Raw genomic sequence first — 18,471 nt, forward strand, 5'->3', positions numbered from 1 at the left:
CTTCATTTTGTAGTTCATCACAAGACCCTCTGAGGATCTGAACAGATGTACCTTGGTCTATCACTTTAAGCCTGTTGAAGGAATAATACTGTCAATGAGGACAGCATTTGTTAGAGTGAGAAACAGCAAGGATGAGTGACAGAAATTTTGAGCTTCACAGCAGAAACAAGACTTCATCTATAAAGTTATGATCACCCATAAACACTAAGTGCTGCTAGAGTTTCTCTTATTTATTTTACAAATGTTCCCATGGGGTGGAATACCTGTTGTTGCAGCTGAGCTGGAGGGAGACTGCTGATCATGCTGTTCTATCAGTGAGATGACTTTGACCATCGTTTGGTTCCCTGAGACTTGGAGGAATCCAGCTGAAGGTTCGCTTCACAAGCGCAAGAGCCTTCTTTGACACTGTGGCTTCATGGAGCTGCAGCATGTACCAGAATCACCCTGAGAGGAGCGCCAGGAGGGGAAGATAGCTGGTCTTTCACCCATGCACACTCGTACTTTCCTACTCCCCTGAGAGGGATGGGGTCTCCAGGAAACGCCACGTATCTCGATCTTCTCTCATCTTGCTCACACTGTGTGGAGCGCACAATCAAGTTGATGACATGCAGGTCATTGTCTATCCCAGACAATCACAAACCAGAGTGATAGAACATGGAGTAGAAGGTGAGGACTGCAGATGCTGGAGATCAGAGTCAATAGTGTGGTGCTGGAAAAACACAGCCGGTCCAAGGTGCAGGAGAATCGACATTTCAGGCATAAGCCCTTCATCAGGAAAGATAGAACCTGGAAACAGGCCCTTCAGTCCAATCAGTCCATGCTAACCAGGTTTCCTAAATTGAACTAACCATTTGCCTGCCTTTGGCCCATATCTCTCTCAATCTTTCCCATCTGTGTAATTATCCAAATGTCTTTTAAATATTGTAATGGTACCCAACATATATAAGTATTAATATATATTTTTATATATTTTATATAATGGACCTTTGTGTCTACCAGTGTGCCAGGTATACTTTTGTGTATCAGCTCATTCTCTCAGCCTCTTGGATGTATGCTCCTACCTCAGCATCAGCATTCACCTGGCCACACTGGTGTCTTGAGCTGAAAATGTGTTGCTGGAAAAGCGCAGCAGGTCAGGCAGCATCCAAGGAGCAGGAGAATCGACGTTTCAGGTATGAGCCCTTCTTCAGGAATGACCTGCTGCGCTTTTCCAGCAACACATTTTCAGCTCTGATCTCCAGCATCTGCAGTCCTCACTTTTTCCACACTGGTGTCTTGCCCACTCCCCCTTTGTGGGGGGGCAACTATGAAGAGGTGTGTGGCCTTCTCTCTTCTTACTGTGAGTACTGTCTCCTCCTGGACTCAAAAGGAGGAATAATTTTAATCATTACGAAGAGACACAGCTCTTATGCTGATGGGCACTCCTGAGGAGTATGATATGGTAGCACCTTCGATCTCAGCATTAGCTGACATTGACCTGAATGCCTGGTTTCTCATCTCGGGACAGCAACTGTACGGTTCCTACACTGGATATTACTGACTTGGCAAGCCACCTCCACTGGACAAGAACATCATCTACTTCCTGCTGTAACTTTTACTCTCACTGCCAAATTCAACCCCTCAGTTGGAGTGGTTATTCTGAGCAAGTACAGAATCCAAACTTACTTCACACTGGTTATGTGCTGCAGGAATTGAAAACAAGGTTAATTTTAAATAAGCAGACATGTGTCTCATTAATTTGATATCTGTGTAGTTTTCGGAGGACTCTGAATGAGTCTCACTGTAGTCACTTGTAATTCAGGAAGTGCATCATCCAAATTGCACGCAGCTATGTCCAAGAAACAACAAAGAACTGATAAACTGTTGATGTTGTTTGAGGTTTAATATTGGCCGATGTGCTCGAGAGCACTTTCCTGATCTTTGAAATAATGCCACAAGTTCTTTTAAATCGACTTGACAATAAACCTAGAATACTGTGAACAGTTTTGGACCCCCTATCTAAAGAAAGATACGCTAGCATCAGAGGCAGTCCAGATAATGACCCAAGGTTGATCCAGGATGGGGAAAGGCTGAGTAGGTTGGGTCTGTACTTAGTATAGTTGAGAAGAATAAGAGGCAACCTTATTGAATTAGATAAGATTCTTAGGGGACTCGATAGCATAGATGTGCAGAGGTTATTATGTCTTATTGAAGAGTCTTGGATGGTACAACGGATGGTCAGGAATCACACCCAGTTAAGACAGAGATAAAGAGGAATTTTGTCTCTTAGAGAATTGTGAATTTGTGGAATTCTTTATGACAGAGGTTTGTCGAGCGTGTGTCACTAAGTATATTCAAGGCTGCGATAGGCTGATTTTTAATCAGTAAGGGAGTCAAAGGTAGTGGGGAAAGGACAGAGCAGACTCAATGGGACTAATGGCCTACTTGCATTCTAATGTCTCCCGGTCTTATGAGTGAAGAAGACTCCAGTTTCACATCTCATATGAAGTGCAATACCACCAACAGCACAACATTGCTGCAGTACTGCACTGAAATGTGGGTCTGGGTTTATGCTCAACTCTCTCCACTGATAACCAAACTTACAATCTTCTAAATGCGACACAAATTTGTTGCTGACTGAGCTGTGAGTGACATTGTGATTGAAGGACTTAACACTTCGTAATAGGTTATCTGCTTATTATCTCACTGCTGTTTGTGTGACAATGTGTATATAACCAGTGTAACTGTTGTGCCAGCCTCAGTTGGCTAGAGTGGAAGGCAGGCCAGATTAAATGATGTAAGGAAAATGGTGTAAAGCAAAGGAATTAGGACAAGTAGAAAACCAAAGACAAGCCTCGTGGAAATATATGTAGCAGAATTATCACGGCCAGCTGCCATTGAACAAACAGGGTTATGGCCTGTTTTTCAGGCTTTCAGGTAAAACATTTATAAAACTAACCAATAATGGACCAGACACTGTATTCAGATGGCTGAAAGAGTCAATCCATTAAGTCCTGTTGTCACAATTCTCAAATGGCCAGTGAGGCCAAAGAAACTAATAACACTCTGACACGCAGCAGCATTAATATAAATGACTCCGAGGAGCTTGCCACCAGTCATTCAAAACAGTGATAACCTGTCCATTAAGGTGGATGATGCTTTGAGGCGACATGTCTTAATGATGTAGCAGAGTGGCAACAGAGAAAGAAAGGTAAGGAAGAAAATTCTGCTCTACCAATCCCACTAGCTCATAGGACTCTCTACCCCATACTCCCAAAGATCTGTGGGTTGAGAATCGGCCTGTTAAGTCCTATGGCAGTTACTGATGGCCCTGAGTGGATATTGTCCACAAATCCAGGGACTGCTGACAATGACAATGTTTTGTTCAATTTACTATAAACTCTCTAGTGGGAAAATGAACTAAAGTCATTCCTTTAGTTCACCTTGAGTTTCTTTGGAATATCCTCGAAGACTGAGCTCAGAATGGCAGTGGGCATGGAATTAGTGTTTTACTGGAGGGAAGGAGTCCAAGAGAGTTCTTTGTGCTGTTTGAAAGGATTATATCCAGGTGGAAGTTCTCATGCACATTGAGTTCTCTTTTCCAGGTACCAATAGATATCAATAATTGGGACAGTCAGTAGTTCATAATGCTACATGCAAAAGTACCTATTTATCTTTGCATTTTAATAAATATTTTTGCATCATTTCTTGAGAAATTACACATCTCGTCCACAAGCTTACTATTCAGTAAGGTGACTTTAGTATAAGTTAGTTGACATATACATACCTGTGAAATCAAATACCTCAGTTCATTCAGAAATACCTATTAAAGTCAACATTCAATAAGGTAGGTGACAATGAACATTTTTCATTCCACTGTTTTGAGATGGTTCACTTCCTGAGTAAACATCTTGAAGCCCAAAGGTTTTAGATGAATTTTATGATCTGGCACCTAAATTACAAACAATAAACTGACTAACTTGTGGCTTATTGGACTCCTTAGCAGTGATATATTGGGTATTTTTGAGTGTTGCTCATATGTTCATTTGTCTTTACAACAATTCATATGAAGTTTAGTTCCAGAGCAGTGACAGTAAATCATTTTGATCACAACTGCCATATATTGGCAAAAATAGAATTAACAAGATATTTTAGGATCATTGATACTGTGAGGCCAAATTTCTATTGATGATTTTTCAGATTTTGCTTTGCAGTTTGTCATCTTGTACAAATGTATATGGCATTAATGTTGTTTAATAAACTGGCTTCCAAACGTCCAATCTGATGAGGTTCTAACCCCTTTAGGCTTTCTTATCCTACTGAAAGTGTTATTTAATTATGCTCCAGACTATATCGCTCACTGTGTACTTTCTGTCTGTATATCTGTTTCTTTCTATCTCTCACTCATTTGCCAACATCACACTGCTTTCCTGACTTCTGTAGCTCCATATAAAGTTTTAACCATAATTGATCCATATTCCCTTGCTGTCTGCACTCTAATTGCCTGACCCTTTGTGTTGACTTTATGACATGACGTAAGGACAAACAAATCAAAATGTGAAAGGTTGTCAGGCCTAAGTTGGAATGTGGATATGAGAGTACAGTAAGATTAAACATGGTCTTTTGAATATTGGAGCAGGATCAATTAATCACCTACTCTTGCTCCTTATTCATATGTTTGAGAGGTTCAAATGTCTTTATTCAACTACAACTTGACATAATACTAGGTGTGCCTGGTTGTTTCTGAGTTCTGTGGATGCAAGCTTTTTTTTAACTTTTTTTTACAAGTGCATCACGTTTGATGATAGTTGGAGAATAAATGATTAAAGGGACATGGGAACAGGATACGTAAATATGCTTTGGAGTGTTTGTATGGAGGTTGAGCAGCAGCACAGACTGATTATGCCAAACATTCTGTTCCTCTGTTGTAATTTTGGTGTATTCATTTGCTTTAAGGTTTTTATTTCTTTGATGGAAAATACAGCTGGTTAATTAGTTGTTCAATTTGCATTACACTATTTACATGATTTAAACTCAGGATTTATAGTTTTGTTGAATATTGGATCTAGTGTCACAGAATATTTTGTCTTGTAGGTTTTATCTATACGGGGGAAGTTGTGCACCGTATGTTAACAGCTACTCAGTACATCGCACCACTGATGGCTAATTTTGACCCGAGTGTGTCTCGGAATTCAACTGTCCGATACTTTGACAATGGTAAGTATTACTTTTATTGAAACATTTTGCAGGATAAAATCCTAAACATAATTATTGTTTCTTCCCTAAAATATGATCAGAAGTTATTAAGAAGGACCTTTGGGTTTAACTTGGATGAATAATTGAACAGGTAATGACAAATTACTGTAATGATGATTTTGAACACTTGTTAAGCCTAAAATAATGGATTAGGTTGAAATCTGCAAATTGTCACTTATGTTTATAGTCGAGTACTCTCTGTGCTAATGCTTTTCATTCTATTTTCCTTAACATATTGCAAAAGAAAAAACAACCAAATAAAGATTTTTTCAAGAGACACTATCATCAGTACATTGTTCTTGATCCAAGCATTTATTTCTGTCATAAGCTCAGGAATGTGCTCTAAGCAGATAATGCAGCAGTATAAATGATCACCTCCTCTCATAATGGAGCACCTTATGCCTACCTTCAGCAAGATTTTGACTATGTTCAATTTGCATTACACTATTTACATGATTTAAACTCAGGATTTATATTTTTGTTGAATATTGGATCTAGTGTCATAGAATATTTTGTCTTGTAGGTTTTATCTATACGGGGGGCAGTTGTGCACCGTATGCTAACAGCTACTCAGTACATCGCACCACTATTCAAGATTGGACTGAGAAGTGACGGGTACCATAGGTGTTATCTAATAACCATGTTACCTGAGAAATGGTCCAACCATCTCTCCTTCCCCTTCAATGGTACCACAACAACAAAACTGTCACATTATGGTTATGTTATGGAACTAGAAATCCAGAGGCCTAGACTGATGACATCCAGGGATTTGAGATAAAGTCCTGTCTTGCCAGCTGGGGAATTTAAATTCAGTTACCAGTCATCTGGTTAGTACCACATTTAAAAGTTGCTGAGGAGAGAAACGTAGAAGCATTATACAGCACAGAAAAGGGCTTTCCCTCTCTTCACACATACCATTCTGCCTCTTTTTACTCTTACGGTCCCATTCTTTCTGTCCTCACAGGTTCTATGCTACTTTTCCTCACATGTTCAATTTTACACATCCCTTCACACATCCCATTCTCCTTCTCAGACACGCCTTATTCTCTGTCTCTTTCTAGGTTAACCTTTCATTTCTCCCATGACTTATTCCACCACTTCTTGCACAGCCCATTTCTCCACTATTCTCACTTCTCCGCTCTGCACTCGTATTTTCACCTCTTCACACTTCCCGTTCTAGCTGCTCTGACAGCCATCCATACTATCAATACTGGCACGGCCCACATCTCGACTGAAAGCTTGAAGGTCCTCGCTTAGATTAAAAATAACCTTAAAAGTCAATTTATCATGTCAAACAGTGAAATAAAGCCCAAATAATCTGATATCACATCCATTATCCATTAACGTAGACAGCTTTAGTGAACTGCCTGATATATGTGCCTAAACAAGAATTAAACCTAGATGCTTCTTTGCCCCAATCCATAAACACAATCAATAACTCAATGTGTATCATGAACCTGCAGGTCCAAAAGCATCTGATGCTCTTTCACGCTACATCCATTAATCAGCTTCATCAGATACTGTTTGTGTTTATCTGGCCAGAATGAATCATGGTGGATTTATGGCCTTGGTGTGAATCTTTTGGCCTTTACTAACTGCTGAATGGGGAGTGCTCCCATGTCCTGCTCAAACCCAGGGCTGACAAGCTGATGCTCTGTGAGCTGCATTAATTTCATTCAAATCAGCATCTCCCCTCCCTTTACAGAATTACCAGCCGCTAGAGTATTTTTCCAATGGTTGACTGATAAATTGGAATACTTTCATTTTCCAAAACTCATTGTATGCTGGGTCTTAGAATCCTTATGTTCAGTTCCACTCACCTTCTCAGACACTTAAAGTAGTTATCATAATCCTACCAGACCATAGGGCGACTCTCTCATTACAGAGAGACAACTGGTGGTGATTTAACCCGAGAGCCATCTCTATTAGGCAGGAGGAAAGGTTGAGTAGACGAGTCCGTTTTTGGTAACCTCAGCCAGTGTTGAAATTGAGCCCACGTTGATGGCATCACACACAAGTTTGTCCAGCCAACTAAACTAACTGACTGATAAGTGTTAAGTAGCATTCGCACAAGTGCCAAACAATGGCCATCTCCCTAACAAAGGGTCTAACCATCTTCTGTTGATGTTCAGTGACATTATCATTGTTGAATTCCCTCATCACCAAATTCCCACACTAAGTACAGAAATACTCTGGCAGCAAGAAGGAAGAGGCTGAGAATTCTGCAGCAAGTACATAGAACAATACAGCACAGTACAGGTCCTTCGGCCCTCGACGTTATGTCAACCTTTTATCCTATTCTAAGTTCAAACTAACCTACATACTCTTCATTTTACTAGCATCCATGTGCCTGTGCAAGAGTTGCTTAAATATCCCTAATGTATCTAACTCTAATACCACTGCTGGCAGTGCATTCCATGCACCCACCACTCTCTGTGTAATGAACTGACCTTTGACATCTCCCCTAAACCTTCCTCCAATCACCTTAAAATTATGCCCCCTCATGATAGACATTTCTGCCATGGGAAAAAGTCTCTGTCTATCCACTATACGTATGCCTCTCAACATCTTGTACACCTCTATCAAGTCACCTCTCATCCGTCTTCACTCCAGTCAAGCTGTAGATCCCTCATAAGACATGCCCTCCAGTCCAGGCAGCATCCTGGTAAATCTCCTCTGTACCCTTTCTAGAACTTCCACGCCCTTCCTACAATGAAGTGACCAGAATTGAACATGAATATTCCCTCCTTTCCACTTTCCGCAAAGACCGTTCCCTCTGTGACTACCTGGTCAGGTCCACGCCCCCCCTACAACCCACCCTCCCGTCCTGGCACTTTCCCCTGCCCCCGTAGAAATTGCAAAACCTGTGCCCACTTCTGCCCCCCCCCCCCCCCCCCCCCCCCCCACCCTCACCACCATCCAAGGTCCCAAAGGAGCCTTCCACATCCATCAATGTTTTAGCTGCGCATCCACCAATGTAATTTATTGTATCCGTTGCTCCCGATGCGGTCTCCTCTACATTGGGGAGACTGGACGCCTTCTCACAGAGCTCTTTAGGGAGCATCTCCAGGACACCCGCACCAATCAATCCCACCACCATGTGGTCAAACATTTCTACTCCCCCTCCCACTCTGCCGAGGACATGGAGGTCCTGGGCCACCTCCACCGCCGCTCCCTCACCACCTGACGCCTGGAGGAAGAACGCCTCATCTTCTGCCTCAGAACACTTCAACCCCGGGGCATCAATGTGGACTTCACCAGTTTCCTCATTTCCCCTCCCCCCTCCTTACCTCCCTTCCCCCTAACCTTCCAGCTCAGCACCATCCCCATGACCTGTCATACCTGCCGAACTCCCTTCCCACCTATCCGCTCCACCCTCCTCTATGACCTATCACCTTCATCCCCACCTCCATCCACCTATTGTACTCTTGGCTACCTTCTCCCCAGCCCCAGCCCCCTCCCATTTATCTCTCCATCCCAGAGGCTCCCTGCCTCATTCCTGATAAAGCGCTTTTGCCCGAAACGTCGATTTTCCTGCTCCTCCTTGGATGTTGCCTGACCTGCTGTGCTTTTCCAGCACCACTCTAATCTAGACTCTGATCTCCAGCATCTGCAGTCCTCACTTTCACCCTGTTGAACTCCATCTGCCAGTTATTAGTCCAGTTCTGCATCCTGTCAATGTCCTGTTGTAACCTACAACAGCCCTCCACACTATCCACAACTCCTCCAACCTTTGTGTAATCAGCAAACTTACTAACCCACCCTTCCACTTCCTCATCCAAGTCATTTATAAAGATCACCAAGCGAAGAGGTCCCAGAACCAATCCATGTGGAGCCACCACTGGTCACCAAGCTCCAGGCTGAATACTTTCCATCTACCACCACCTCCTGTCTACCGTGGGCCAGCCAATTCTGTATCCAGGCAGCCAGATTTCCCTGTACCCCATGTCTCTTTATTTTCTGAATGAGCCTACCATGGGAAACCTTATCAAAAAGCCTTGCCAAAATCCATGTACACCACATACACTGCTCTACCTTCATCAATGTTTTTTGTCACATCCTCAAAGAATTCAGTAAGGCTGGTGAGGCATGATCTGTCCCTCACAAAACCATGCTGACTATCTCTAATCAAACTATGCTTTTCGAAATAATTATAAATCCTGTCTCTCAAAGTCCTCTCCAATAATTTTCCCACCACAGGCATAAGACTGACTGGTCTGTAATTCCCAGGATTATCCCTATTCCCTTTCTTGAACAAGGGAATAACATTTGTCACCCTCCAAGCATCTGGCACTACTCCAGTGGACAGTGAGGATGCAAAGATCATTGCCAAAGGCACCGGAAGCTCTTCCCTTGCTCCCTGTAGTTACCTAGGGTATATCCCGGCTGGCCTGGGGACTTATGTTCTCATGTTTTTCAAAATTTTCCGCACATCCTCCTTCTTAATGTCAACCTGTTCTGGCATATCAGCCTGTTTTACGCTATCCTCAGAAACCTCAAGGTCCCTCTCAGTAGTAAATACTGAAGCAAAGTATTCATTAAGGACGTCCTCTACCTCCTCCGACTCCAGGCACAAGTTCCCTCCACCATTCCTGATCGTCCCCACCCTCAGTCTGGCCATCCTCTTGTTCCTCACATCGGTGTAGAATACCTTAGGGTTTTCCTAAATTCTACCTGCCAAGGCTTTTTCATGCCCCCTTTTAGCTCTCCTTAGTCCATTCTTCAGTTCCTTCCTGGCTACCTTGTAACCCTCTGAAGTCCTGTCTGATCCTTGCTTCCTCAACCTTAGCTGAAAATGTGTTGCTGGAAAAGCGCAGCAAGTCAGGCAGCATCCAAGGAGCAGGAGAATCAGCGTTTCGGGCATGAGCTCTTCTTCAGAAATGAGGAAAGTGTGTCCAGCAGGCTAAGATAAAAGGTAGGGAGTAGGGACTTGGCGGGGGTGCATTGGAAGTTCGATAGGTGGAAGGAGGGTGATAAGGTGAGGGTGATAGGCCGGAGTGAGGGTGGGGGGCGGAGAGGTCAGGAAGAAGATTGCAGGTTAGGAAGGTGGTGCTGAGTCCGAGGGTTGGGACTGAGAGAAGGTGGGGGGAGGGGAAATGAGGAAACTGGAGAAATCTGACTTCATCCCTTGTGGTTGGAGGGTTCCTAGGCGGAAGATGAGGCGCTCTTCCTCCAGCCGTTGTGTTGCTATGGTCTGGTGATGAAGGAGTCCAAGGACCTGCATGTCCTTGGTGGAGTGGGAGGGGGTGTTGAAGTGTTGAGCCACGGGGTGGTTGGGTTGGTTGGTCCGGGTGTCCCAGAGGTGTTCTCTGAAATTTTCCGCAAATAGACGGCTTGTCTCCCCAATGTAGAGGAGGCCACATCGGGTGCAGTGGATGCAGTTAATGATGTGTGTGGAGATGCAGCTGAATTTGTGGTGGATATGGAAGGATCCCTTGGGGCCTTGGAGGGAAGTAAGGGGGGGAGGTGTGGGCGCAAGTTTTGCATTTCTTGCGGTTGCAGGAGAAGGTGCCGGGAGTGGAGGTTGGGTTGGTGGGGGGTGTGGAGAAGAAGTGCTCATGCCCGAAACGTCGATTCTCCTGCTCCTTGGATGCTGCCTGACCTGCTGCGCTTTTCCAGCAACACATTTTCAGCTCTGATCTCCAGCATCTACAGTCCTCACTTCCTTCCTCAACCTTAAGTAAGCTTCCACCTTTCTCTTGACTAGATGCTCCACATCCCTTGTCACCCAATGTTGTTTTAACCTACCATCCCTTCCTTGCCTCAGTGGGACAGGTCCGTCCAGCACTATCAGCAGATGCTTCCTAAACAACCTCCACATTTCTGTTGTGCATTTCCCTGACAACATCTGCTCCCAATTTAAGCACTCCAGTTCCTGCCTAATAGCATTGTAACTCTTCCCCCCCCCCCCCCCCCCAGTTAAATACGTTCATATACCATCTGCACCTATCCCTTCCATGTGTATAGTAAACCATGAGTATGTATACAAATCATGGATTTGTAATCTCTCACTGAAATGCTCTCCCATCGGGAGATCTGACATCTGGCATGGTGGCATGGTTAATTGCCAAGCACCAAATCCAATATGGCCTCCCCTCTAGTTGACCTACCTACATAATGAGTCAGAAATCTTTCTTGGACACACCTGACAAAAACTGCTCCATCCAAACTATTTGAACTAAGGAGGTTCCAATCAATATGAGGGAAGTTGAAGTCACCCATGACAGCAACCCTGTTACTTAGAGTCATAGAGATGTACAGCATGGAAACAGACCCTTCAGTCAAACCCATCCATGCCGACCAGATACCCCAACCCAATCTAGTCCCACCTGCCAGCACCTGGCCCATATCCCTCCAAACCCTTCCTATTCATTTACCCATCCAAATGCCTCTTAAATATTACAATTGTACCAGCCTCCACCACTTCCTCTGGCAGCTCATTCCATACACGTACCACCCTCTGCGTGAAAGAGTCACCCCTTAGGTCTCTTTTATATCTTTCCCCTCTCACCCTAAACCTATGCCCTCGAGTTCTGGACACCCCCACTCGAGGGAAAAGAATTTGTCTATTTATCCTATCCATGCCCCTCATAATTTTGTAAACCTGTATAAGGTCACCCCTCAGGCTCCGATGTTCCAGGGAAAACAGCCCCAGCCTGTTCAGCCTCTACCTATAGCTCAAATCCTCCAACCCTGGCAACATCCTTGTAAATCTTTTCTGAACCCTTTCAAGTTTCACAACACCTTTCTGATAAGAAGGAGACCAGAATTGCACGCAATATTCCAACAGTGGCCTAACCAATGTACTGTACAGCTGCAACATGACTTCCCAACTCTTGTACTCAATACTCTGACCAATAAAGGAAAGCATACCAAACGCCTTCTTCACTATCCTATCTACCTGTGACTCCACTTTCAAGGAGCTATGAACCTGCACTCCAAGGTCTCTTTGTTCAGCAACACTCCCTAGGACCTTACCATTAAGTGTATAAGTCCTGCTAAGATTTGCTTTCCCAAAGTAGCACCTCACATTTATTTGAATTAAACTCCATCTACCACTTTTTGGCCCATTGGCCCATCTGGTCAAGATCCTGTTGTCGACTACATCTACAATTTTGGTGTCACCTGCAAACTTACTAACTGTACCTCTTATGCTCACATCCAAATCATTTATGTAAATGACAAAAAGTAGACGACCCAGCACCGATCCTTGTGGCACTCCACTGGTCACAGGCCTCCAGTCTGAAAAACAATCCTCCACCACCACCCTCTGTCTTCTACCTTTGAGCCAGTTCTGTATCCAAATGGCTAGTTCTCCCTGTATTCCGTGAGATCTAATCTTGCTAATCAGTCTCCCATGGGGAACCTTGTCGAACGCCTTACTGAAGTCCATATAGATCTCATCTACCACTCTGCCCTCATCAAATCTCTTTGTTACTTCTTCAAAAAACTCAATCAAGTTAGTGAGACATGATTTCCCATGCACAAAGCCATGGTGACTATCCCGAATCAGTCCTTGCCTTTCCAAATACATGTACATCCTGTCCCTCAGGAATCCCTCCAACAACTTGCATCTGCCTCCCAATTTGCTCCTCCATGTCTCTGTTGCTTTTGGGAGGCCTGCTGAAAACTCCCGATAAAGTGACCAGTCCTTTTCTGTTTCTGACTTCCACCCATACTGACTCTGTAGGTAGACCCTCCTCGATGACCTCCCTTTCTGCAGTTATGATACTATCCCTGATTAACAATGCCACTCCTCCACCTCTTTAACCACCACCACCACCAACATCACCAGGGCCACCATTCCTTTTGAAACATCTAAATGCTGGATCATCCAACAACCTTTCCTGCCCCTGTGAAAGCCATGTCTCCATAATGGCCACAACATCATAGTCCCAAGTACTGATCCATGCTCTGAGTTTGTCACCCAGAGACTCTCTGCAGGCTGTATCTGGCTCTTCACTACCTACTCCATCATCTGATCCTTTCCTCAGGTTCCGACCCCCACCAATCTAGTTTAAACCCTCCCGAAGACCCCTAGCAAACCTCCCGCCCAGGATATTGGTGCCCCTCCAGTTCAATTGCAACCCGTCCTTCTTGTACAGGTCCCACCTTCCTCAGAAGGTATCTTAATGATCAACATATCTGAAGCCCTCTTTCCTGCACCAACCCTGTAGCCATGTGTTCATCTGCACTCACTCTCTGTTCCTCACCTTACTAGTCTGTGGCACTAATAGCAATCCTGAGATTACCACTCTGCTTGTTCTGCCTTTTAGCTTCCAACCTCACCCCCTATACTCTCTTTTCAGGTCCTCCTCCCTCTTCCTAACTATGTCATTGGTGCCGATATGTACCGTGATTTCTGGCTGCTCTTCCTCCCCCTTAAGAATCCTGTGGACTCAATCCAAGACATCCCAGACCCTGGCACCCGGGAGGCAACATGCCATCCGGGAGTCTCGTTTGCGACCACAGAATCTCCTATCTGTTCCTCTAACCATTGAATCTCCTATCACTATCACTCTCCCATTCTCCCCCCTGCCCTTCTGAGCCACAGAGCCAGACTCAGTGCCAGAGATGTGGCCGCTGAGGCTTTCCCCTGGCTCCAGAAATCCTATCCATCTTGGAAGACATAAGTCAGGAGTGTGATAGAATACTCCCCATTTGTCTGGATGAGTGCCGTTCCAACAACAATCAGGGAGTTTGACAACATCCAGGAGAAAGCAGCCAACTAGATCAGGATCCCATCCACCACTTTAACCATTCACACCCTTCAGCACAGGCACAGTGTGGTTATAGGGAGCATATTGGATACACTGCAGCAACTTAGCACGGCCTCTTTTAAAACACTTGACAAGCCTTTAACTTCTACCACTGAAAAGGGCAAAAACAAGATGCACGTGGGAATACCACTGCCTGAAAGCTTCTCTCCAAATAACTGAACATCCTGACTTGAACTATATCATGGTTGCTTTTCAAATTGAAACTCCCAATAAACAGACTGGTATCCAGGTTCAGGAAACAACCCTTGGCCACCTTTTCAGGGACACTTAGAGATGGACAATAGGTGCACCACGTGCCAGCAATGTCCAAATCCTCAGATTAAAGAAACTCCACAGGGTACAGGAGTTAGTGATTGAAGCACTGACCACGTCAATATTTTAGAGTATTTCAGGGAACTGGTTAAAAGCAGGAGGGAAAGAACATGTGGAAGCAGAGTGGCTGTGTGTGATTAGGATCATTGCTCATATCGAGGACAAACAGAAGCACATACAAATTGGTCTGAAGTACCTGATTCTGCCTTGCAGTTCTTTGGAAGAGGTATTATACCTTCCTTCTCCACAACTTTGTGGTGCTTTGCTACCAGATATTTACTAGCAATTTCCACAGGGACTCTTCACACCATTCACCTCACCTTCAGTGGGCTGTTAGCAGAAACTCTCAGAAATGTTGTAAATGATCATTTTTGCCGCTATCTCTGACAAAGTTATGGCAGGAGAATGGGAAGCCACTGGCAGAGATCTTTCACTGCTTTGAGCTGCAGCTAATTGAATACTATGAATTTACTGACCTCTCCCTCTGTAGTGTGAGAAATGAAAAACTTATACCGTCCGAAATACTGCAAGTGCATAAAATGGTCAACAGATCAGTTGTTTCTCTTGCAAAGCATGCTACCTTGCCAGGCAACAGTACTGCCCAGCGGATTAGCTTGAAGATTCTACATATCCACATGGTTTTGCTTGTACTATCATGCATTTTCTGTATGTGCAGGTACTGCTCTGGTTGTACAGTGGGATAATGTTCGCCTACAAGATAACTATGATTTAGGAAGCTTCACCTTCCAGGCCACCCTGCACAGCGATGGACGGATCGTCTTTGCTTACAAAGAGGTAAGCTTTCCAGCTACTTGACATTCCATAGTAATCATGATATTTCTTTGCAAGTATAAATGTTGATTGTGCTTTAGACAATGTTTTCCAAATGGAGGTTACTTAATTAGCCTCATAACGAGATGGCAAAGCCAGGTCAGTATGGAGAAGCAATTCTTTCATTGATAACCAATCATTTTGAGACAGATTTGAACAAATTATAGTTTTTCTTTTGTTTGGGGTCATTGACCCTGTGGCTTGTATCTTATTTGTCTTCAAGAATGGGGGTGGATGAGCAGGGGCACAAATAATTCTCAGATTGTGCAACCCGTTCTGGCTGTGATGAAATTAAATTTCAAAGATGCTCTATTATTCGCATGGTGAACATTCTTTTGCGATGACATTGGAGGTCTATAAAGGACGTTCCACACTTTATGATATCTGAGGCAGTCATGACAAGGGGTGATAAAGTCAAAATATTAATTTTCTTCTCCATTTTCAAGGCAAGTCCTGGAGGAACAAATTAATAAATAAAAAGCAGGAGACCTGTCCAATGCCTACAAGAAAGAATATCACATCACGCTTGTACATTTTGATATTTTAAATCATTCAATGCAAGATTCCAATGAATTTTTACAAAATAAACTAGCATGTCTTCACCACTTATTCCATTACAAATCTCAAAAAAAAGATAATGTCTATAAATATTTGTCAGAACTGAATATACAGATAGGTTAAAAAAAACTCTTATTACTCGATTTTGGATTGAAGATGGCTAATCTGCTTTCGTAATCGCCATTTGAGACCTATTTTTTCAGCAGTATTTCAATGCATTTATTTCACAGAAAGTAGTTATTTCTAAGTAGAGGAATCAATCATTCCCTCAAAAGTGAAAGCTGAACATAGCTGATTCTGAAGTAGGATGTGATTTATAGGCATGTTATAGTTCAGCATTGTAATATTTTTTCTTTACCAATGGCAGTGTTTTCTGAAAGTAACTGCAATTGAAATACTCAATTAGGTTTATGACTTAAGGTATTTTGCATTGCACTAGGAGTGTTTTATTCCAATGTAATTACCTGTCATCAATAAATAGTGAACCGAATCCTGCAGAAATTAGCTACGCTTTGAAATGCCTGAAGAATTAAAACTATCCAGTTGGAATTTATCCTACTTATATTGATTCTTCTATTCTCCAGATTCCTGTTCCCGTGACAGAGATAAACTCAGCCAATCACCCAGTCAAAGTGGGGCTGTCAGATGCATTTGTAGTCGTCCACAAGATCCAACAGATTCCCAGTAAGTGAAATTGCTTCATTCCAAACTGCACGTACCACAGGAAACATGAGCTGAGAGCTTTCAATCTGTTCTTTAGGAGAAGTTTTCTTCAAACTAAAGTTTTGAGTGTAGCCGATAAAATTCTATATTCAGAATAACAGTTACATTTGAAAATTAACTTTCAAGTTTAGTTTCAGTAATTTGGATAATTGTCAGGTGTACTTTCTGATATCATTATTCTAGCATCATTAAGATTCACTGAGAGCAGAGACAGAATAGGATCAATTATTCATGGAAATGAATAACAATCAGTTAACTTGGAAACAAGAATGATAAACATAGGATGATGCAGCACAGATAGTGCTGAACCAGTCAATCAAAAAAGTGCCAGTAGACATTAATTACTTGGCAGAGTTTGTTTTAAAATTTTCAGCTGCCTTTTTGTACAACCTTCAAGTTATAGTCAGCACACAAATAATCAAAAGTTTATGGGTAAGTTTCCAATGTTCTGAGAAATTATATGTATAGATTCATGGAATTTACAGTGATTAGGTCACTGTGGTTTGTCTGCACTCTTAAATACATTTGGCCTGAGCAGTACCAGTGTCAGCTGTTCCTTAAATATGTGTGTCTTCTTGCTGGTTTTGTTTTAGAAATGTTAAATCAGCCATAGCTCGAGTCAATTACTGTCAAACTGAAATAAAAGATGAGTCACCTCAGTTTATTTGTAGTTTCATTGAAATGCTGAGAGAATCTCAATTGCTTGACCATTGTCTGCTGGTAGTACAACTTACAATTTCTTTTGGCAATTTATTCTGTTTCATCCAATATTAGAATTAGAATTAGGTTCATTGTCACATGCAATCATATGAATGCTTTGAAAAGTTTACAAACTCGCTACGTATAGCGCCATTTACGTACAAAGGAATCGAGGTACAGGACCTGAGAAATAAATTAGAAAAATAAAGAAATAAAAAGGTCAGCATTACAGTCCTTCAAGCAGACTGCACGAATCTCCCCTCCATTCCACACCGGGCCTCACCTCCATTCCACACCATGGCTCACCTCCAGACCACACCATACCTCATCTCTACCCACACCATGCCTCACCTCCAGACCACACCGTGCCTCACCTCGAGACCCACCGTGCCTCACCTCCAGACCACACTATGCCTCACCTCCATTCCACACCATGGCTCACCTCCATTCCACACCATGGCTCACCTCCAGACCACACTGCGCCTCACCACCATTCCACACCGTGCCTCACCTCGAGACCCACTGTGCCTCACCTCCAGACCCACTGTGCCTCACCTCCAGACCACACCGTGCCTCACCTCCAGACCACACCGTGCCTCACCTCAGCACCACACCGTGCCTCACCTCCAGACCACACCGTACCTCACCTCCAGACCACACCGTGCCTCACCTCCAGACCACACCGTGCCTCACCTCCAGACCACACCGTGCCTCACCTCAGCACCACACCGTGCCTCACCTCCAGATCACACCATTCCTCACCACCATTCCACACCGAGCCGAGCCTCCATTCTAAACCGTGCTTCACTTCCAGACCACACCGTGCCTCACCTCCAGACCACACCGTGCCTCACCTCCAGACCACACCGTGCCTCACCTCAGCACCACACCGTGCCTCACCTCCAGATCACACCATTCCTCACCTCCATTCCACCCCGTGCCTCACCTCCATTCCACACCATTCCTCACCTCCAGATGACACCGGGCCTCAAAACCATTTCACACTGGGTCTCACCTCCATTCCACACCGTGCCTCACTTCCATTCCACACCGTGCCTCACTTCCATTCCATACCGTGCCTCACCACAAGAGCACACCATGCATCACCTCCACTCCACACTGTGCCGCACCTCCAGACCACACCGTACCTCACCTCCATTCCACACCGTTCCTCACCTCCATTCCCTACCGTGCCTCACCTCCGTTCCACACCGTTCCTCACCTCCATTCCACACTGTGCCTCACCTCCATTCTAAACCGTGCCTCACCTCCAGACCACACCGTACCTCACCTCCATTTCACACCGTTCCTCACCTCCATTCCCTACCGTGCC

At 44.0% G+C, this 18,471-nt stretch overlaps 1 protein-coding gene across 1 annotated transcript in view; it reads left to right on the forward strand.

Annotated features, from left to right (window-relative positions):
* LOC140480696 (plexin domain-containing protein 2-like) overlaps positions 1 to 18,471 on the forward strand; it is a 415,414-nt gene that overhangs the window by 257,139 nt on the left and 139,804 nt on the right. The window contains exons 5-7 of the mRNA XM_072575933.1: positions 5,074 to 5,196; positions 15,004 to 15,122; positions 16,301 to 16,400. Coding sequence (XP_072432034.1) covers positions 5,074 to 5,196; positions 15,004 to 15,122; positions 16,301 to 16,400 — 342 coding nt within the window. The remainder of the gene's footprint in view (positions 1 to 5,073; positions 5,197 to 15,003; positions 15,123 to 16,300; positions 16,401 to 18,471) is intronic.

Source organism: Chiloscyllium punctatum, chromosome 8, assembly GCF_047496795.1.
Source record: "Chiloscyllium punctatum isolate Juve2018m chromosome 8, sChiPun1.3, whole genome shotgun sequence".
Classification (NCBI taxonomy): domain Eukaryota; kingdom Metazoa; phylum Chordata; class Chondrichthyes; order Orectolobiformes; family Hemiscylliidae; genus Chiloscyllium; species Chiloscyllium punctatum.